General features: G+C 36.0%; 1 protein-coding gene across 4 annotated transcripts in view; it reads right to left on the bottom strand.

Annotated features, from left to right (window-relative positions):
• Positions 1 to 2,340: 2,340 nt before the first annotated feature.
• Positions 2,341 to 24,270, bottom strand: part of HACE1 (HECT domain and ankyrin repeat containing E3 ubiquitin protein ligase 1) — a 125,384-nt gene continuing 103,454 nt past the window's right edge. For all 4 annotated transcript variants that reach the window (XM_055535347.1, XM_055535349.1, XM_055535348.1 and 1 more), the window contains 4 exons: positions 15,567 to 15,665; positions 15,217 to 15,287; positions 3,945 to 4,058; positions 2,341 to 3,149 (listed from right to left, as the gene is read on the bottom strand). In XM_055535347.1, coding sequence (XP_055391322.1) covers positions 3,047 to 3,149; positions 3,945 to 4,058; positions 15,217 to 15,287; positions 15,567 to 15,665 — 387 coding nt within the window. In that variant the 3' untranslated portion in view covers positions 2,341 to 3,046. The remainder of the gene's footprint in view (positions 3,150 to 3,944; positions 4,059 to 15,216; positions 15,288 to 15,566; positions 15,666 to 24,270) is intronic.

Below are 24,270 nucleotides of genomic sequence, written 5' to 3'. Positions count from 1 at the left end.
ATGTACACATCCATTTCAATCTTTGTAAATGTGAATTAATATTCTATTGGTATAGATATAACACAATTAGCAACCCCTTACTGATATTGATTTCCATTTTTCTCTATAATGAACAAGTCTTCAGTGAACATTCTTGTACAAATATGTTATATATGTGTACAAGTATCTCCACAGATTAAGTCTTAGATGTAGAATTGTTGAGTCAGACTTGTGTACATTTTAAAAGTCTGATACTGCCAAATTGCCTTCCAAAGAATTTGTTTCACTTTATACTCCAAGAGAACATTTCTAATCAACACAATTTTTTTTTTTTTTTTTAAAGCAAACTCCAATGCCATCAATGTCCAGGAAAATAGTGAAGCAGGTTAGGGTAAGAAAATGGCAAACTGGAGACCATGTTCAGCATTCCAAGAAGTGACTTTTACTCAATTCCAGCCTACTACTAACACCTTCTAGGGAATCTCTGCCCAACGTTAAATTATCTACACCTTCTAGGGAATCTCTGCCCAACGTTAAATTATCTAATTTCTCAAAAGTCAAAAATATTGACTTCTAAGTGAAATCTCCTGATTCTTTAAAATGTTGACAACTAATTCAATATTTATTTTGACAAACAAAACACATGTGTGAGTGGGAATTATCTGTGAGCCTCCAACACATAACCTATGTTTAAAGCTATCATTCTGCCACCAAAGCCAACAAAGACATCACCACAACTGGCTGTGCTTAGCATAGATTTCATTAGATTATATTACCTTTTGTTTTTAGATGAATTAGAAGATGGTTTTTATTAACTATGTGGTCACTATCCTCTCAAATAACTTTAATTAGACTTATTTTAAGTTAATATTATAGATATAATGATTATAGTAATATCAATAATATTAATCTTACCCAGATATTTTCATTAGTCAGTTTCCTACAATATGCTCCTTTGCCTTCTAGTTTCATTTCTGTAAAATGCTGTATTTCTCTGTTTTCTTCCTTATATGAAACTCCCACATGTTGTAAGAGTTATTTTCCTATTAGTGTAATCTTTTACCCAAAGGGGAAGAAAATCTCTAATCACTTTTTTATACTTGCATTCAACATATTCATCTACTTACAGAAGAAATTGTGGGAACAGAATAGAGACCTGCTGCCTCTAGTTTAAATAGGAATTTTAATCCATATAAAACCTTTTTGTATTAACTAAATTCTTAAAGTTTAGAAACTAAAGATAATGTTAAAGAACAAACCCTAAAATTGCTAGCTCTATATAAAAATATTCAAATTCATGGATATAAAACCATGAGATTTTAAATGTTCTATTATCTCCTCTCCATAAAAAGGACCAGCCTGACAAAGCCAATGTATGACTATAAAAAATAGAAATAAATGCTTATAAATACTAAAAATATAAGCAACATAATATTAAATAACCTATTTGAAGTTAGAAGGCAATGACCTCTTGTACAAAATTTTCAAAACCCAACGTTTTAAAAACTACTAGCTTCATTTACTGTAAATAAAGCATCTGAATCCTAATTTTACAGCTACTAGTAATTTTAAGAGATTTCCTTGTTTCTAATGTAATCTGTTGAAAGATGTTTTCTTAACATTAAAAAAACCAACAATAATGGAAGAGGACCAAAAACATGTATTAAAGAAGTTTTATAACTTAGCAAAGCAAAGCTTTCAACATATAAGCCTATATACACATATATACATTTTGTCTATATTGATATATACATTGTCTATATTTGTCACTGACAACTACAGTGGCTGCTGTATTTGCATATATATGAGAAAATATGCATATAAGAGTCATTTTACCAATAATGATGCCACCGGATAGTCTATTTTTAGTTTCCAGAGGCAAGGCCATCAGTTCAGTTCAGTTCAGTCGCTCAGTTGTGTCCGACTCTTTGCGACCCCATGAATTGCAGCACGCCAGGCCTCCCTGTCCATCACCAACTCCCAGAGTCCACTCAAACTCACGTCCATCGAGTCGGTGATGCCATCCAGCCATCTCATCCTCTGTCGTCCCCTTCTCCTCCTGCCCCCAAACATTACAAATTCCTCCATTAATATTTTTGAATGTTGGAGTGTGCCTGCTTCCCCCCTAAAAGGTATGCTGTAACGATTCAAATGTGTCTTTTCAAAAGAAAACTGATTAGCCCACCCTAAAATTTAAAAATCCAATGCTCTATATTAGGTATATATCACTTGAATTCAACATTTTAATCATAAAAAGCAAATTTAAGGAAGAATTATGTACTTAAATTGTAATCTGCACACTGGATTATGTTTTCAAATGTGACATTAGAGTTCACAGATAAAACCATAGTAATGAAAAGAAACAGGGTAAAATATCATGTTTTATCTAAATATAATTAAAACATAAGAATAACTTTGCGACAATAATTCATACAATACAGAAAAAGCTTTAATATATAAATCAGATGTCATTTCATCAGCTGTTTATTATCACATCAGTCTAAACTTTACATATTAAAATACTGAAAAGCTAAAAAAACATCATTGCAATATAGATTCAATATGGGAAAATACATATTTGTGGCTTTATATACAATGTAAATTAACCCATTCTATACAGTAGTTTTCCAATATATAAACGGCACTTTACATGCAATAGGACATACCAGGCTGGATATCCTAATACAATTTATTATATAGAAAAATAAAGAGACAACACCTTTTTAACATAGTTACATAGGAGATGTGGAATGTAGAATAGGATACTGCCTTAACACACTCTTGGATAAGATTAAAGAAATGCGAAAAAGGACAGTTTATATTATTTTCAATTACCATTTTTGAAATGAAGACTACTGTGATTTTATATTTTCTAATTGTATCATAAACTGAGAAAATATAAAAGGGAAAGTGAGAGAGAAAAAAAGAAAACCTGATCCTTTATGAATTTTAAACATCAGCCCCGCCTATGGGCTGCATTTGGGCTGCTTTTCTGTTGACAGTTTCCTAAATTACTTCTGCCACTCTGAATTGCTCATCAGCAGTCAGATGAATTTTCCAGACTTCATTATGCCATTGTGTAACCATAGCTGCCACAGTGTAGTGCCACAAGAAGCCTGTCCTTGAGTATTTCTTTGCTTGGGTATTCAGGTAACTTGAGCATGTTGATGCTTTAAAAGAAAAATATACCACTATTAAATAGGAAAGCTCTGAAATATTTTATTGTTTTGTCTAGAAGTAAAAACACTACTCAAAATTAACATAAAACCACCCTCTCAAATTTGCATTCAAATTGGAAAACCCTGAAGTAGTATTTAAAAAGGAAAAAAAAACCACCAAACCCTGCTGCACTGCAGTTTCCTTTAGTATGCAAATTACCAGACCAAAATAAGTTCCCTCTAGTCTAAAATAAATAAGCAATAGGGCAATTAAGTTTGAAATGATAGTGTAACTCAGTGATAATTATGACAGTGTAACTTTAGTGATATCTGAACTATACGTATTCAATTAGAGTATAGGTGGGGCTTCCCAGGTCACGCTAGTGGTAAAGAACCCACCTGCCAATGCAGGCGACATAAGAGACATGGGTTTGGTCCCTGGGTTGGGAAGATCCCCTGGAGGAGAGCAAGCCAACTGACTCCAGTATTCTTGCCTGGAGAATCTATGGACAAAGAAGCCTGGCAGGCTACAGTCCACATGGTCGCGAAGAGTCAGACACAACTGAAGCAACTTAGCACTCATGCACACACAGAATATAAGTAGGTAGTTTCCTCAAACATTTTCCTACCTACAAAGCGGAAGGCAAGAAACTATTACTATATAGTTCTTTATTTATCAGTGATTACAAAATGAACAGAGATCACTGCTGAGATTTTCCTCTCAATGAAGCAATAAGCAGTCAGACCTTTGATCATTTAAATTAATCAGAAATTCACAGTGCATTTAAATAAACCAATTTAACATACCATGTGCTTGAAGTAGGTAGAAGATTTGGAGTATATGGCACAGCAGCAATCGTGAAGTTTTGCAATCCACTTCCACCCATGATATTAGCAAATCCACCATGTGGGACCCTGGAACTAAGAGTTCATATCTAGTAAGTTGTACCCATGCAATAAAAATCTTTGAAATAGATATAATTTGAATTATAAAAATGAATAGTATCTAGCAGACATTCATTAAATATTTGCTGAATAAATAAATGGTTTACTTGATTAATTCAAGCAACAGAGGCTTTTATATGTAATCCAAAATGATCTCCCTGTCTGTGAAAAATATCTAGGCTCAAAGGTTTTTGTTTTGTATTCTTTTACACAGTGGGAAACTAGAAAATTCTTTACACTTATCTTTCCAGAGATTTACATTGGATGCATTTTTTTAAAATGTTACCTGACATAATGAAAATGCATTTGAATGCAGAGTTCCAAAGAATAGCAAGGAGAGATAAGAAAGCCTTCCTCAGTGATCAGTGCAAAGAAATAGAGGAAAACAATAGAATGGGAAAGAGTAGAGATCTCTTCAAGAAAATTAGAGATACCAAGGGAACATTTCATGCAAAGATGGGCTCGATAAAGGACAGAAATGGTATGGACCTAACAGAAGCAGAACATATTAAGAAGAGGTGGCAAGAATACACAGGAGAACTACACAAAAAAAGATCTTCATGACCCAGATAACCACGATGGTGTGATCACTTACTTGGAGCCAGATGTCGTGGAACGTGAAATCAAGTGGGCCTTAGGAAGCATTACTACAGACAAAACTAGTGGAGGTGATGGAATTCCAGTTGAACTATTTCAAATCCTAAAAGATGATGCTGTGAAAGTGCTGCGCTCAATATGCCAGCAAATTTGGAAAACTCAGCAATGGCCACAGGACTAGAAAAGCTCAGTTTTTATTCCAATCCCAAAGAAAGGCAATGCCAAAGAATGCTCAACCTACCACAAAATTACACTTATCTCATACATTAGCAAAGTAATGCTCAAAATTCTCCAAGCCAGGCTTCAACAATATGTGAACTGTGAACTTCCATATGTTCAAGCTGGTTTTAGAAAAGGCAGAGGAACCAGAGATCAAATTCCCAACATCTGCTGGATCATTGAAAAAGCAAGCGAGTTCCAGAAAAACATCTACTTCTGCTTTACTGACTATGCCAAAGCCTTTGACTGTGTGGATCACAACAAACTGTGGAAAATTCCGAAAGAGGTGGGAATACCAGACCACCTGACCTGCCTCTTGAGAAACCTGTATGCAGGTCAAGAAGCAACAGTTAGAACTGGACATGGAACAACAGACTGGTTCCAAATCAGGAAAGGAGTATGTCAAGGCTGTATACCGTCACCCTGCTTATTTAACTTATATGCAGAGTACATTATGAGAAATGCTGGGCTGGATGAAGCACAAGCTGGAATCACGATTGCTGGGAGAAATATCAATAACCTCAGATATGCAGATGACACCACCCTTATGGCAGAAAGTGAAGAACTAAAGAGCCTCTTGATGAAAGTGAAAGAGGAGAGTGAAAAAGTTGGCTTAAAGCTCAACATTCAGAAAACTAAGATCATGGCATCTGGTCCCATCACTTCATGGGAAATAGATGGGGAAACAGTATCAGACTTTATTTTCTTGGGCTCCAAAATCAGTGCAGATGGAGCATGCAGCCATGAAATTAAAAGAGGCTTACTCCTTGGAAGGAAAGTTATGACCAACCTAGACAGCATATTAAAAAGCAGAGACATGACTTGGCCAACAAAGATCCATCTAGTCAAAGCTATGGTTTTCCAGGAGTCATATATGGATATGAGAGTTGGACTATAAAGAAAGCTGAGCACTGAAGAATTGATGCTTTTGAACTGTGGTGTTGGAGAAGACTCTTGAGAGTCCCTTGGACTGCAAGGAGATCCAACCAGTCCATCCTAAAGGAAATCAGTCCTGAATATTCACTGGAAGAACTGATGCTGGAGCTGAAGCTCCAATACTTTGGCCACCTGATGTGAAGAGCTGACTCATTTGAAAAGATCCTGATGCTGGGAAAAAGGGAGGAGAAGGGGACAAGAGAGGATGAGATAGTTGAATGGCATCACCAACTCTATGGACATGGGTTGCAGTAAGCTCCTGGAGTTGTTGATGCACAGGGAAGCCTGGTGTGCTGCAGTCTATGGGGTCACAAAGAATCGGACATGACTGACTGAACTGAACTGAGTATAATGAGACTACAGAAAGGTGAACAAAGTCAGAAGTCTCACAGTTTCTAATTTTGAAATTTAAACTACAAAACTACAGTAATCAAAACAGTGTGTACCGACATAAAGACAGATAGAAATAGAATGAAGAACCTCAAAATAAACCCTCAAATATACAGCCAAATGATTTTTTGACAGGAGTGTTAGGAACACTCCTGGAAAGGACAGTCCTTTCAACAAACTGTGCTGAGAAAACTGAATATTCACTACAAAAAAATGAAGTTAGACCTTAACCTAACACCATATACAGTTAACTCAAAGTGAATCAGAGAACTAAATGAAGAGGTAAACCTATAAAATTCTTAGAAGAAAATCCAGGGGAAAAGCTTTATGACACTGGATTTGGTAATGATTTCTAGGATACCAAAAACACAGGCAACAAAAGAAAAATAGATAAATTGGACATAAGATTAAAACTTGGGTGCCAAAGGATACCATGAACTGAATGAAAATGTGAGCCACAGGAGAAAATATTTTTAAATCATAAATATGACAAGGAATCAATATTGAGAAAATACCACATTGGCCAAAACATACGTTCGGTTTCTTCTGCAACATCTTACGGGAAAACCCAAATGAACTTTTTGCCCAACCCAATATATAGAGTTCCTACAACTTAACAACGACCCAGAGGGATGGAATGGGGAGGGAGGAGGGAGGAGGGTTCAGGATGGGGAACACATGTATACCTGTGGCGGATTCATTTTGATATTTGGCAAATCTAATACAGTTATGTTAAGTTTAAAAATAAAATAAAATTAAAAAAAAAATAAATAAAAAAATAAAGCTCAACATTCAGAAAACGAAAAAAAATAAATAAATAAAAAATAAAAAATAGGGACAGGGTTCAAACAGACATTTTTCCAAAGAAAATACACAAATGGCTTATAAGCATTCAAAAGATGTTCAATCAAAATCACTTGTCATTAGGGAAATGCAAATCAAAACCACAGTGAGGGCTGAGGGCTTCCCTGGTGGTTCAATGGTAAAGAGTCCACCTTCCAATGGGTTCGATCCCTGGTCCAGGAAGATCCCACATGCTGAGGAGCTTAAACTAAGACTGTGTGCTACAATTACTGAGTCTGTCCTCTAGAGCCTGTGACCTGCAACTGCTGAGCACAGGCACCACAACTGCTGAAGCCTGCATGCCTGAGACCTCGTGCTCCACCACAAGACAAGCCACGGCAATGAGAAGCCTGCACACCACAACTAGCAAGTAACCCCTGATCCCTGCAACCAGAGAAAAGCCGGTGCAGCAATAAAGACTCAGCACAGCCAAAATACGCAATTTTTTAAAAATGTTAAAAAAATAACCTACACTGAGATAACTACCTCAGAGATATTAAGATGACAGTTATTTTTTTTAAAAGGCATCAGAAAAAATACAGTTTTGGAAAGGTCATGCAGAAATTGAAACCCTTATGCAACTGCTGAAGGTAATATAAAATGGTGCAGCCAAGTATGGAAAACATTATGACAGTTTCTAAAAAAATTAATCATAGAATTATAGTATATATCCAATAGAACAGAAAGTAGAGACTTAGAGATATTTGTACATGCCATGTTCATAACAGCATTACTCGCAATAGCCAAATTGTGGATGCAACATAAGTAACCATCCACGGATGGAAGGATAAGCACAATGTGGTAAACACATACAACAGAATACTATTCATCCTTAAAAAGGAAGGGAGTTCTGACATACGCTATACTATGGATGAATCTTGAGGACATTGTGCAAAGTGAAATAAGCCTGTCACAAAAAGGCACCATATGATTCTACCTGCAACGGACCTAAAGTAATCAAACTCATTTAGACAGAAAGTAGAATGGTGGTTGCCAGAGACTGGGGGTATGGGAAATGGAAAGTTAAGTGTTTAATGGGTACAATTTCAACTGAGGAAAATAAAAAAGCTCAGGAGATGAATGGAAGTGATGGCTGTATGACAATGTGAATGTACACAGAACTGTACATTTAAAAATGATTAAAATGTTAAACATTATATATGTCTTACCACATACACTAAAAAAACTGTAGAATAAAGCACCAAGATTTTCTATTAATATTTAAATCACAGATGATATGCACATATTCACAGAGAAAAAAAACAATCCAATAGAAATAGATCTCTAAAACTAGCAGTTTTCTTTTCTGGCTAGGAAGTAGTTTGGTTACTATTAAAAACTTTATTGATGAAATGCCTAAACTTACCTTAGAAATTCAAGTGAATGCTAAAAGGATGCCTGAATCTTCCTAACAAAACCCTAACATATGAGGAATTCCTACTTAGGGCAAGAGAATATCTAAAGACCTGAATATATATGTCTATAAAGTGAAATAAAATTCAAGATTAGTTTATCTATGCATATTAACCTTTGCCTAAAAAATTAACAAAGGTGACCAAAAATAAAAAGGGATGAAAGATATTAGAGGCAGATTTTAAATACAAATATACCACTTCATCAGGACAGGTGAGAAAATGAGCCTTGACACAGATTCTTACACAAATTATAACACAGAATTTCAATATCACAATTCATATAAATAAATTTTGAAAAATTAGTTGAGCCTCCAATTTTAATATCTAAACTGAAAATATTCTGTAAACTGATATTCACAAACAATACCTGAAATCTTACTCCTCTTTTAAACTATAAACAATGACTGGGCCCCCTACCTGAATAACCAATGGATCTTAAGCTAAGATTATGGCTCATCAAGCTTAAGCATATATGAGAAAAATAAATGAAATTGTCTTTGGTTGAGTATTATGACACCTGAATTATACAATGTAAAATTACAGTTAATAAAAATGACATATTTCTATTTTATACAAAGTAGTCATATAGTCTGAGATTCATTACTAACAGGTAATGAAACAAAAGTTAGAAATTTAAGACTGTCTTGTAGATAAACAAAATACTGTCATCACCATAAAAATACTTTAAAGTTACTGATGATACAGATTCTTGCTCCTACAACTAGAACACAACTCTAGTCTCCTACAACTCTTTAGTAAGATTGTTCTAGATTAATAATGGATATGGAGGAAGACATTTTGCAATCTAAATATAAAGGATAAACAGAATTTTCCAGGAAGTGCAAAAAAGCAAAGTACATAGTTTTTGTCTAGAAGGGCAAACACTGTACCTATTGATAACTGGGTCTAGTGTAAAAGGAAAGTTATGGTTTAAAAAAACCTTAAGATTTACTCTGTTTAAATTCAAAGCAAGGACTCCATTTTGACCAAGTGCTGAAAAGTGGACTTTTCAACTTGAAGGTAAAGCTTAGGTCCATGTAGTTTCCCCTCAGCCTCCTTGGCTTCTACTCTTTACCCAAATCCTTCACCTCAGTTTAAATGGATTTGCCACTATACTTCTCTATCAGTTAAATAGCAAACCGTGCAGTTCTTTTCAGCATTGCTAACTATGACTATAGAACCAGGAGACATATTGTGTATCACTAATCCAACTGTTTTTTATTCTATAAAAGTAGCACACTAACAATTTTAGTACTAAAGAACTTGAATAATTATTTCCTGAATTTTAAAGGCTCATACCCACCAAATCATGAAGGAAAATATAGCAATTTATTAAATTGTGTTTAAATATAAACCACTTAGAAAAAAACTAAAGAGCCCTGGCTTATAACATAAACCAAAATAATGTCCAGATGGCTTAAAAACTGGTATGTAAAAACAGAAACAAAAATGTTACCCCAAAATGTAGAAAAACATGTAAGTATACAAAATCTTGGGAGTAGGGAAGAATATATTTAAAAAAAAAAAAACTGTAGGAAAGCAATAATCAACTTGCAAACCTAATTTAGAATCTTCATTATAGAATTTTTATAAATTAAATTTATAATCTATATGGAAATCTATATGTCTAACTTAATAAAATTAAAAGGCAAATGATAACCTGGGAAAAATATTTGCAGAGTTATAAATGTCCCTATCTGTAATATCTAGGGACATTAAAAAACAAATTTTTTTAAATGATGGTAAAATAATGTACCAGAGAAGGCAATGGCACCCCACTCCAGTACTCTTGCCTGGAAAATCGCATGGATGGAGGAGCCTGGTGGGCTGCAGTCCATGGGGTTGCTAAGAGTTGGACACGACTGAGTGACTTCACTTTCACTTTTCACTTTCATGCATTGGAGAAGGAAATGGCAACCGACTCCAGTGTTCTTGCCTGGAGAATCCCAGGGACGGGGGAGCCTGGTGGGCTGCCATCTATGGGGTCGCACAGAGTCGGACACGACTGACGTGACTTAGCAGCAGCAGCAGCAGCAGAATAATGTTCAAAAATAAAGACAGGAAATCTATTCCAACACAAAGTAAACATATAAGAAACCATGGAAATAAAAATGATTATATCTTACATTGACAGAATGAAAGAAACAGGGCCTCTCATTCCCTGCTGATGTCAATAATGGTATCTTTCTGAAGTTTAAGTGAGCAATGTCTCAAAGTTATAAAAATGTATATAATGTGCATGCAAAATTTTCCCTTTTAAGAATTTTCCCTATATGCTTATCCTATTTATCCTACATTTATAAATAATCAAACTGCTGCTGCTGCTGCTGCTAAGTCGCTTCAGTCATGTCCAACTCTGTGCGACCCCAAAGATGGCAGCCCATCCACCGTCCCTGGGATTCTCCAGGCAAGAACTGAAAAAAATAATAATCAAACTTATCTGCCAGTATAAAAAGCATACAAATTCCTTATTTGTTCAGCATTATTCATAAACAGGAAAATTTAGCAATAAAGGACATTATCCATTCAGTTCAGTTTAGTCGCTCAGTCCTGTCCAACTCTTTGTGACCCCATGAAGCACAGCAAGCCAGGCCTCCCTGTCAATCACCAGCTCCGGGAGTTTACCCAAACTCATGTCCATTGAGTCGGTGATTCCATCCAACCATCTCATCCTCTCTCATCCCTTTCTCCTCCTGCCCTCAATCTTTCCCAGCATCAAGGGTCTTTTCAAATGAGTCAGCTCTTTACATCAGGTGGCTAAAGTATTGGACTTTCCGCTACAACATCAATCCTTCCAATGAATATCCAGGACTGATGTCCTTTAGGATGGACTGGTAGGATCTTCTTGCAATCCAAGGGACTCTCAAGAGTCTTTTCCAACACCACAGTTCAAAAGCATCAATTCTTCAGTGCTCAGCTTTCTTTACAGTCCAACTCTCACATCCATACATGACTACTGGAAAAACCATAGCCTTGACTAGATGGATCTTTGTTGGCAAAGTAATGTCTCTGCTTTTTAATATGCTGTCTAGGTTGGTTGTGCAGTAGTTTGAGTATTCTTTGTCATTGCCTTTCTTTGGGACTGGAATGAAAACTGACCTTTTCCAGTCCTGTGGCCACTGCTGCATTTTCCAAATTTGCTGGCATATTGAGTGCAGCACTTTCACAGCATCATCTTTCAGTATTTTAAATAGCTCAACTGGAATTCCATCACCTCCACTAGCTTTGTTCGTAGTGGTACTTCCTAAGGCCCACCTGACTTCACATTCCAGGATGTCTGGCTCTAGATGAGTGATCACACCATCATTATTATCTGCATCGTGAAGCTCTTTTTTGTATAGTTCTCAGAGGATGTGATGGCTGGATGGCATCACTGACTCGATGGACATGAGTCTGAGTGAACTCCGGGAGTTGGTGATGGACAGGGAGGCCTGGCGTGCTGCGATTCATGGGGTCGCAAAGAGTCAGACATGACTGAGCAACTGAACTGAACCTGTGTATTCTTGCAACCTCTTCTTAATATCTTCTGCTTCTGTTAGGTCCATACCATTTCTATCCTTTATCAAGCCCATCTTTGCATGAAATGTTCCCCTGGTATCTCTAATTTTCTTGAAGAGATCTCTACTCTTTCCCATTCTATTGTTTTCCTCTATTTCTTTGCATTGATCCCTGAGGAAGGCTTTCTTATCTCTCCTTGCTATTCTTTGGAACTCTGCATTCAAATGGGTATATCTTTCCTTTTCTCCTTTGCTTTTCACATCTCTTCTTATTACAGCTATTTGTAAGGCCTCCCCAGACAGCCATTTTGCTTTTTTGCATTTCTTTTTCTTGGGGATGGTCTTGATCCCTGTTTCCTGTACAATGTCACAAACCTCCGTCCATAGTTCATCAGGCACTCTGTCTATCAGATCTAGTCCCTTAAATCTATTTCTCACTTCTACTGTATAATAAGGGATTTGATTTAGGTCATACCTGAATGGTCCAGTGGTTTTCCCCACTTTCTTCCATTTAAGTCTGAATTTGGCAATAAGGAGTTCATGATCAGAGCCACAGTCAGCTCCTGGTCTTGTTTTTGCTGACTGTATAGAGCTTCTCCATCTTTGGCTGCAAAGAATATCAATCTGATTTCGGTGTTGACCATCTGGTGATGTCTTCTCTTGTGTTGTTGGAAGAGTCTTCTCTTGTGTTGTTGGAAGAGGGCGTTTGCTATGACCAGTGCATTCTCTTGGCAAAACTCTATTTGCCTTTGCCCTGCTTCATTCTGTACTCCAAGGACAAACTGCCTGTTACTCCAGGTGTTTCTTGACTTCCTACTTTTGCATTCCAGTTCCCTATGATGAAAAGGATATCTTTTTTCCATGTTAGTTCTAAAAGGTCTTGTAGGTCTTCATAGAACCGTTCAACTTCAGCTTCTCCAGTGTTACTCATCGAAGTATAGACTTGGATTACCATGATATTGAATGGTTTGCCTTGGAAACAAATAAGAGATCATTCTATCATTTTGGAGATTGCATCCAAGTACTGCATTTCGGACTCTTTGTGACTTGATGGCTACTCCATTTCTTCTTAGGGATTCCTGCCCACAGTAGTAGATATAACGGCCATCTGAGTTAAATTCACCCATTCCAGTCCATTTTAGTTCACTGATCCCTAAAATGTTCACTCTTTCCATCTCCTGTTTGACCACTTCCAATTTGCCTTGATTCATGGACCTAACATTCCAGGTTCCTATGCAATGTTGCTCTTTACAGCACTGGACCTTGCTTCTATCACCAGTCACATCCACAGCTGGGTGTTGTTTTTGCTTTGGCTCCATCCCTTCAATCTTTCTGGAGTTATTTCTCCATTGATCTCTGGTAGCATATCGGGTACCTACCAACCTGGGGAGTTCATCTTTCAGTATCCTATCATTTTGCCTTTTCATACTATTCATGGGGTTCTCTAGGCAAGAATACTGAAATGGTTTGCCATTCCCTTCTCCAGCGGACCACATTCTGTCAGACCTTTTCACCATGACCCGTCCATCTTGGGTGGCCCCACATGGCATGTCTCACATTGAGTTAGACAAGGCTGTGGTCCATGTGATCAGAGTGGCTAGTTTTCTGTGATTGTGATTTTAGTCTGTCTGCCCTCTGATGCCCTCTCTTAGCGCCTACCGTCTTACTTGGGTTTCTCTTACCTTGGACATGAGGTATCTCTTCATGGCTGACAGGTCAAGAGATTTAAGAATAGATAGCCATTTAAAAAATTAGATCTATAAATGAATCCATTTTAAACAATATATTGTTAAATTCAAAAGTTATAAAAGAGGAACAATGTTTTTAAAAAATAAAAATTTGTATATGTCAGAAAAACTCTGGAAGAATAACCAAAATAGATTACATTCAGAGACTGAGATGAGACATGATTTTATAAAATTTTAGTCTAATCTTCCTATATATAAAAAATAATTTTAAACTCTTTTTATTAAATTACTGAAATCTCTAGGTATTTCTTGGCACTGAGAAGTAAACAAAAAACTGACAAGATTTTATTTCATATTTTTAGTCTATAATCTGTGACTAATTCATGTTTTATTTATTCTTTAAAATTAGGTATACATTGTAACTCCATTTTTCTAACTATATACTTAAAAAACTAAAAAATACAGCAAAATATTAATAGTGTTATCTATGAACAGTGTAATTACTTAATGGGATTTTCATTTTCTCCTATCTATTTTCTCCATTTTCCAAAGTTTCTACAATGGTTACAAACTACTTTAAAAATAAAACAGTGGGAACTTCACTGGTGGTCCAATGGCAAAGACTCTGTGCTCTCAATCAGGGGGCCTGGGTTCGATTCCTGGTTGGGGAACTAGATCCCACATGCTGTAACAAAAATCAAACAGCCTGCATGCCAAAACCAAAATGCAGTGCAGACAAATAAATAAAATTAAAAAAATAAAACAATGGACTTTAAGTTACATATATGTAATATAGATATACATTCACACTATGTTTTTAAAACAGGTAGTAAAAAATAAATATATAAAATTATTTATAATGGTTATTGATGGCAAGTGATGGTTTTTCTTATTTCTTTTGGTTTTCTATGTTCCAATTTTCTTAGAAGAAACATGCAAATTTATAATGAAACAACTGAACTATATTTTGATAAATAGAAGGATACAGATGAAATTCTAAGTTATCAAGAATGAAAATCACACCTTTCTTTTACATCTTTCAGAACTATAAGTTAAGAGAGATTTAAATCATTTAGTTTTCTAACACTGATAATGTTTGTTTCCAAATGTACACTTTTCAATGTATGGTATCACAAATTAGTTTTTAGGCCACAAATCTTAAAACATTAAAATCTGACAAAAATTGAATAAAAAATGCTGTGTATGGGTATTATATGTATTTTGTGTGTGTGTGTGTTGTCGCAGCAACAACTATTGGCTACTATTATTGACCTACAGATTGAAAAGACTACCAAGTTACAAAATAATATATATGTTGACAGTTCTGACAGGAACAATTTTTTATACCTTAAATAAACATATTTTGGGTACTACTATATATTTTAACATTAATGCCTAAATAAACCTTTGTTTAATGTCTAAAAATATAGAAAAGGAGGTGAGAAACAGACAATTCAGAGTAATAATTCACTTTGAGTTGCTTATCTCTAATCAATTAGAAATGGAATATATTAAATTCTTTCTACATTATCATAAAAACACTTCTTACCTGCCAGTAACAAACTGCAAGAGAAGAACTCTCTCCTCTGGAGTAATATCTTCCACAACTTCCCAGAACCACTAAAAACAACAATAAAAAACTAAACTCACATTTCAGAGCAATTGTAGGCTTCTTAGTACCAGAGCAATGTGCAATATTCATAAAGCATATTTTATTCTATGAAACTCACTTATCAAACAAGGTTTCATACAAAGCTTTCATATGGAATTCCCATGAGAAGAATTTAGAGAAAAACTTTACTTTGTTAATTAACATAGGTTTTCATTCAATAGTGCTGAAAAGCTTACAAGATTAAATGGCAAAACTTAACTTCATTCTAAGCTCTAGAGCGATTTTACCTGAATAACTGGATCTTCTCTTTCATAGCCACTTGTGTATTCTGTATTTTTTATCCAATCACTCACATCAATTTCTGGCATGCCAGAAAGCAGTAGCTCCTTTGGGAAAGAAGAAAAATATTTCATTAATCTTCTTTGGGGGAAAAAAGAGATTACATTTAAATAGCAAATTTGTCTTAATTAGAAACTAATCCCATGTAAAACTGATTTATTTCTGTGACAGTGTCTGCATGTTATCAATAACAAGTACTACATGGTAGAGAACCCTTGATACTGATAATCACAAATACTGTGAGATGTGGAGATGTTGCTACACTAATACAATTTAATTAAAACATAAGCGATAATCCTTCATGTTTATATAGAAACACATATACCACAAGTTTATATGTGCAATAATTTTATGAACATTATTCTCCTTGGTTTATATATATTTTATGAATTTGTTAAATTTTATAAAGATACTATACTCTCAATATAGAAATAACAACAGAGACCTAAATAAATCTGAGTTAAGCAGAGAAAAGATCAAGAAACTCTAATCACTAGAAAAAAGAAGTTATAATAAAAAGTTATTTTTAAAAATCAAAACAGATTTAGGCCTTAGAAGAACTCTATTCTGAAATAATTCCAATCCTTTAAAGTCAAATTTCCATAAGGTGAAAAAAAACGCAATTTTCCTACTAATGACTTTTGGTATCCATTTTTTCAGGAAGATGATCAAACAAACAAAATATCAATCAAATAACTAAGAATGAAATTAAGAATGGCAAGAGTATTTTACCACAGTATTCCTCAAGTGAAAACAGAACATGAAAAAAGCTTGTCCACATCTCTGAATCAGACCATATCTCACAGTTGGATGTGTTTACTCAGTAAAGCAAGGCAATAACTAGTCTATGCTCAAAACTGACAAGTCAGAACAGCAGATTTTGTTATTGCAGAGAAAGATACAATGTGGTTCAAAGTCACTTCTCCTACAGCAACTCCTCAAAAATATATAAGGTATATATAGTATAGAGTGTGCTCTGGAAAAGATTAACAAAGATCAATATAAGGTGGTGTCTGAGAAATCTTGGGTGTTTGAGATCTATTCAAGAAGTCTGCAAGGTTCTCCCTTTTCCAACTGAGGCTGAATTTTCTCTATATATTTCAGTCAAACAACATATCACAACAGATTATAAGCAGAAACAGATATGAGAACCCAGTTTCTTCTATGAAGCCAGACATTAAATTTGGAAAGATATAAAACAATAATACTTTCCCACTATTTTTGTTTTATTCTGGAAAATAAATAATTTTATTTATTAATTTCTTTATCTTTAGATTTAATTTTTTAAATCTTATTTATGTTAATATGTAATGAATTGCTATTCTTATATGAGCTGATAAAATATTTCACATTTCTGTTCAAATTTAAAATACAGTGAGTATCAACTACTATAACCAACATAAACTCTTTTCTTGTAAAGGGTCTTAAGACCAAATAATTTAATAATTCCTGTCTAGGGTGTCTTTTAGTCCTCCTTACTAAGTATTTGGCTATGGTCAATACTTTAGCCACCTGATGCGAAGAACTGACCCATTAGAAAAAGAGCCTGATGCTGGAAAAGATTGAAGGCAGGAGGAGAAGGGGACAACACAGGACGAGATGTTTGGATGGCATCACCGACCCGATGGACATGAGTTTGAGCAAGCTCCAGGAGTTGGTAATGGACAAGGAAGCCTGGCGTGTTGCAGTCCATGGAGTCACAAAGAGTTGGACACAACTGAGCAACTGAACCGACTGACCATAGTATTATAAAATACTTTAACTGATGAAGGCATTCTGGTAGGGTCCATTTACCACCCCCAAATACATTTCCCATCTTCCTTTGCACATTCTGTGCCCCGAGTGGCTGATCCTTGCAGACTGGCTCTCTTGCCTGTTGGCCTCAGATTGGGTTCCATCACTGGGAAACAGGCAGGAGTCTGAAGGCAAGAGTATATTCTGCTCCTTCCATCCTCCAGTACATCTTTTCAGTAGCTATGCCTCCTCAACTGTAGCTACCACCTGGTGATTCAGACTCTCATGGGGCGCCTCACAATAATTCCTCCACGTGTCTTCAATTTTAGGGATGATAAAGGCTTTCTCCTGTTGCTATTCTCTGGCTGCCTCAACCATATCTTGTTTATTCTTAACCTACCCATGCTTCTGTAAGTTCCTTCATTAAAGTTTCTTTATTTGAACCATCTAGGGAAATTCTGTTCCCTGGCACTAGATACAGATCTGCCAAAAAAGGAATATGGATGATTGTTACATATTTCTCACAATCCATGAGTTTAATCCTCTTCCCTTCTAGGCTGAAGATAAGCTTTTAATAATATTGAGTATGCTTTCATTGTTAATAATTGTGAATAAAAATGAGACTATATTCTCTCAAGGAATCTGAAGTATTTCATGAACATCATATGTTATGATTTTGTGATGGGAACAAAATATCCTTATTAGCTCATTTAACACTTGGAGGGAAAAGTTATTAAGTTGACTAAAAGAAGATGAAACTGGAAGTATACAATAAAAAATATCAATACATATAGTAAAAGATTTTAGTCCAAATCAACAATTTATTATTTTTTAAAATATGACAAAATAATTGATCTTTTGGAATTGGATACAAAATATATATCCCCAAAACAGTCAGAAACTGAGTCATGCAAGTGTTCACAGCTGTTAGCTTACCTAGCATTCACATGGCTCAGTGTGTTAATATCCTGGTACCACCATGGATAAACTCATAAGCAGCACAGTATGGCAGGACAGTCCCTCAGACATCTGAGGAACCCTTCAACTGAAATAATACTATAGATATAGTAATCACAACAATGTTGTCACCATTTTTGAACCTGATGATCATCTCTTAACTTGAGACTGCAAGGACACTGATGCTACTAGATACTTTCTTTTCATGAACACTCTAGAATCTAATCTGTATCTTTAACTCTGATGAACATGTTTATGCCATGAACTTAGATGAAATGAACTTAGATATTTAAGCCAACTTTTTAAAAAAAGTTTCCTATCCCAGTGTAGCAGAGCCCTTTCCTGTGAAAGACACACAAGTCACAAAAAAGGTTCCAAATCCAAGTCCCATTTATAACTCACACCACTAAGAGGCAATACTGATGGAGAGGCTGGGCTATGGGTCAGAGAACATGGTTCACAGTCTGGCTGTAACACATACTCTGTGAATGTGGGCAAGTCCCATACCTTCTTTGGCCTAGTTTTCCTCATCTATAAAATGAGAATAACACATGATGTGAAGGTTTTAAAAGTTAATACACATGAAGTACCTGGCAAATACTAAGTGTTTAATAACAATAATCATTACTGCATAAGTCAGTGTCATGCCAACAACAGTGCTCTTCCCAAACAATCCCACCATCTGAATCAGCTCACTTAGTATAGCCGGAGTCTAAGACAGACTAGGAATCCTGACCTACCTTCTAATATATGAACCACAATTAAAAACTTACCAGTAACAGACTCAAAAGTGAAAGACAAAGGAATTAAATATTCAGAAGGAAACAAAGGAAAATACTTTCATGACCTTGGAATAAGAAACAATTTCTTAAATAGGACACAAAAGTTCCATTCATTTAAAACAAAAAAAGATAGAACAAGTAATAAACTGAATTGTGTTAAATCTAAAAACTGTAAGACACCAGAAAAGAAGATATTCACAATACATATATCTAACAAAGACTCCTGTAAGGTATTATATAAAGACTACTACTGCTGCTGCTTCTAAGTCCTTTCAGTCGTGTCTGACTCTGTGCAACCCTGTAGACGGCAGCCCAGCAGGCTCCTCTGTCCATGGGATTCTCCAAGCAAGAATACTAGAGTAGGTTGCCATTTCCTTCTCCAATGCAATGCAGGCATGCTAAGTCACTTCAGTTGTGACTGACTCTGTGTGATGCCATGGACAGCAGCCCACCAAGCTCCTCTGCCCACCGGATTCTCTAGGGAAGAATACTGGAGTGGGTTGCCATTTCCTTCTCCTAAAGACTTCTACAAATCAGTGTTAAAAAAAAAACAAAGAATGCAATAGAAAAACAAATTACTTCAATTAACACTTCAAAAACAGAGTATACAAATAGCCAATAAACATATAAAATACACTCAATCTCACTGATCATCAGGGAAATGAAAATTAAAATCATAAGGAAATACCAATACTCTACACCAGAATAGTAAAAATAAAAAAGACAGAAAAATAACAAAAGCTGGCTAGGATACAGAATACCCAGAACTCTCATACCTGTTGGTGGGAGTGTAAACTGACACATTACTTTGGAAAACTACTTGCTAGTATCTACTCTAATGGAATAAATGCATAGCCGAAATCCCAGCAATTCCACTCCAAGACATATAATCTACAGAACGCATATGTATGTTCTCCTAAAGACATGTACTAGTGTTTGTAGCAGCACCAGTTTGAACAGCCTGAAACTGAAAAGTGCCCAACAAATGTTCACCAAGAGTAGAAAGGACAGAAAAAAAAAAAAAAAGTAGACTGACACAATGAAGTACTATAGAGCAATGAAAATGAACACATTACAACTGCATGCAACAATACAAATGATTCTCACAAACCAAAGAAGTGCTAAAGAAGTCAGACATATTCTAGGTGACTATTCCATTTACATTAAGTTCAAAAACAGGTAACCTAACCTATATCATTACAATCAGGAGAGTGGATACCCATGAGGGGAAAGTGACTGGGAGGGAACATGACAAGGATCTAGGGTATTAGGATTTCTAATCTGATCAGATGTTCTAAACATTGTTTCATGGGTGTACACAGTGTGAAAATTCATCAAGCTATACATTTATGATGCATGTTAGGATTAGGTTATACTTTTCTCATGTATACTGTAACTCAATAAGAAGTTTCATAAAACTTATCAGCATCAACAAATTATGAGGCAAAAGTTTTGTCAATTATCTGTATTATTGCTATTTGTTTTTTATACACTGGTCCAGAAAAAGAATATAATTTTCCGTTTAATAACTCTTAAGTACACCTCCATTTTTGAATGCTAAAAATAGTAACTCTTATGGATATGCAAAAACTATATGCTCCTATGCTAAAGAAAACCATTCATCTTAAATCTAAAAACAGGGACAAAAAACTCAAAGCTGACATTTAGTGAAACTAATGTCACCATGGCCTGGCCTTCCACATTACTTATTAAATTTTCTCCACTACTGTATTATGATATACTATGAGTGATATATTGAAAATACTGCTATATGTAAATACACCAATGTATTTATTCATGTATTAAAATGAAAGGCCCAGGGTGAAACTAACTCATGAGACAGAATAAAAACCAATGAATTCTTTTCCAACGACCAAAAATTTATTATTCCAAATTATACATCTTAAACTAAGAAAACAGCTATACTCTATTTAAAACACTGTATGGTTTCATTATGACGTTAGACAACCCAAGAGTTTGAAAATAATTTAATACCAAAAATAAAAGAGAGGAAAAGAAATGGGGGAAAATGCAAACATAAATCACATAAAAACAGAAACTATTAGATCACAGTAAAAAGCAGGCAAATTAAAGAAGCAAAACAAACATTCATGAGAGACTAGAGGCAAGCAAAGACAGTGGACTCCATACAGGCTCAAGATGGAAAATTAGTAACAAATATATGATGAAATAAGCTAGAGAAGATGACATAAATATAACAAGAAAATTCTTCTATCAATTTTTCCTTTTGGAAGTACAAGAAGTTTCCTTTACCAAATAAAAAAATTCAGAAATAATGTAAATAATGCCTTTCGGAAGATTGGCCTTCATCATCTCCCATGTGGAACACTTTGGAAATACATTCCATTTTTGTTAATCACCACCTATACTCTACTTCTCATTAAGAACTGCTAACCTAGGGGGGAGGAGCCAAGATGGCGGAGGAGTAGGACGGGGAGAACACTTTCTCCCCCACAAATTCATCAAAAGAGCATTTAAACGTCAAGTAAATTCCACAAAACAACTTCTGAATGCCGGCAGAGGACATCAGGCACCCAGAAAAGCAACCCAACTCTTCGAAAGGAGGTAGGAAAAAATATAAAAGACAAAAAAAGAGACAAAAGAGGGAGGAAGGGAGTCTTAAAAAGAGAGAAGTTTCCAAACACCAGGAAACCTTCTCACTGCCGAATCTGTGCTGAGCTTTGGAAGCACAGAGGGCAACATAAAAGGGAGGAAAAAAAAATAAACAATTAAAAATCGCAGATTGTGAGCCCTACGGTAACTCCCCCAGCGGAGAAGCAGCGCAGACGCCTGCACACGGCATTAGCAAGCGGGGGCTGGGCAGGGAAGCACGGCGCGGGCTGTGTCCCTTAGAGTAAGAATCGGCCGGAATGTCCTGAGCGCTATCTGAGCGAAATAATTTGGGCTAGCAAACCAGACTGTGGGATATCTACCACGCGAAAAGCCAGCCCTAACCTAAGACACTGCCAGGCCCGCGCACGGAACAAAGGACTGAACAGAGATAGCCGGTTGCAGACCTTCCCCCTCCGGTGACAGGCAGCCAGAGCTGTAAGGGGGCAATCGCAGCCCAAGAGAGACACCATCTATAAAACTGTAAGCCGGCTTCTTTGCTAACTAAAACTTCTTGGGGGTCTGGACGGTCAACATCTGCCTGAGAAGGTGCGCTGGTTTTACACCCAGATAACCCAGTGGCGGGGAGGGGATAGGTCGCAGCATTGGCGCCCGCCAAACACATCACCTGAGCTGCTCGGATCTGGGAAGAGCACAAAACGCAGGCCCAACCGAGTCTGCACCTCTGAGGACTACCCGAGTGCCTGAACCTGAGTGGCTTGGACCTGGGAGCTCAGCCCAGGGCCGGCCTCTGATTGTTCCCGGCGGAACAACCTAGAGCCCTACATATGTTGTCTACAAGAGACCCACCTCAAAACAGGGGACACATACAGACTGAAAGTGAAGGGCTGGAAAAAGATTTTCCATGCAAATAGGGACCAAAAGAAAGCAGGAGTAGCAATACTCATATCAGATAAAATAGACTTTAAAACAAAGGCTGTGAAAAGAGACAAAGATGGTCACTACATAATGATCAAAGGATCAATCCAAGAAGAAGATATAACAATTATAAATGTATATGCACCCAACACGGGAGCACCGCAGTATGTAAGACAAATGCTGACAAGTATGAAAGGAGAAATTAACAATAACACAATAATAGTGGGAGACTTTAATACCCCACTCACACCTATGGATAGATCAACTAAACAGAAAATTAACAAGGAAACACAAACTTTAAACGATACAATAGACCAGTTAGACCTAATTGATATCTATAGGACATTTCATCCCAAAACAATGAATTTCACCTTTTTCTCAAGCGCACATGGAACCTTCTCCAGGATAGATCACATCCTGGGCCATAAAGCTAGCCTTGGTAAATTCAAAAAAATAGAAATCATTCCAAGCATCTTTTCTGACCACAATGCAGTAAGATTAGATCTCAATTACAAGAGAAAAACTATTAAAAATTCCAACATATGGAGGCTGAACAACACGCTGCTGAATAACCAACAAATCACAGAAGAAATCAAAAAAGAAATCAAAATTTGCATAGAAACGAATGAAAATGAAAACACAACAACCCAAAACCTGTGGGACACGGTAAAAGCAGTCCTAAGGGGAAAGTTCATAGCAATACAGGCACACCTCAAGAAACAAGAAAAAAGTCAAATAAATAACCTAACTCTACACCTAAAGCAACTAGAAAAGGAAGAAATGAAGAACCCCAGGGTTAGTAGAAGGAAAGAAATCTTAAAACTTAGAGCAGAAGTAAATGCAAAAGAAACAAAAGAGATCATAGCAAAAATCAACAAAACCAAAAGCTGGTTTTTTGAAAGGATAAATAAAATTGACAAACCATTAGCCAGACTCATCAAGAAACAAAGGGAGAAAAATCAAATCAATAAAATTAGAAATGAAAATGGAGAGATCACAACAGACAACACAGAAATACAAAGGATCATAAGAGAGTACTATCAACAATTATATGCCAATAAAATGGACAACATGGAAGAAATGGACAAATTCCTAGAAAAGTACAACTTTCCACAACTCGACCAGGAAGAAATAGAAAATCTTAACAGACCCATCACAAGCACGGAAATTGAAACTGTAATCAAAAATCTTCCAGCAAACAAAAGCCCAGGTCCAGACGGCTTCACAGCTGAATTCTACCAAAAATTTAGAGAAGAGCTAACACCTATCCTGCTCAAACTCTTCCAGAAAATTGCAGAGGATGGTAAACTTCCAAACTCATTCTATGAGGCCACCATCACCCTAATACCAAAACTTGACAAAGATGCCACAAAAAAAGAAAACTACAGGCCAATTCACTGATGAACATAGATGCAAAAATCCTTAACAAAATTCTAGCAATCAGAATCCAACAACACATTAAAAAGATCATACACCATGACCAAGTGGGCTTCATCCCAGGGATGCAAGGATTCTTCAATATCCGCAAATCAATCAATGTAATACACCACATTAACAAATTGAAAAATAAAAACCATATGATTATCTCAATAGATGCAGAGAAAGCCTTTGACAAAATTCAACATCCATTTATGATAAAAACTCTCCAGAAAGCAGGAATAGAAGGAAC

Source organism: Bubalus kerabau, chromosome 9 (genome assembly GCF_029407905.1).
Source record: "Bubalus kerabau isolate K-KA32 ecotype Philippines breed swamp buffalo chromosome 9, PCC_UOA_SB_1v2, whole genome shotgun sequence".
NCBI classification, from domain to species: Eukaryota; Metazoa; Chordata; class Mammalia; order Artiodactyla; family Bovidae; genus Bubalus; species Bubalus kerabau.
The sequence above is the reverse complement of the archived record's forward strand: the minus strand, read 5'-3'. Positions and strand labels throughout refer to the sequence as shown.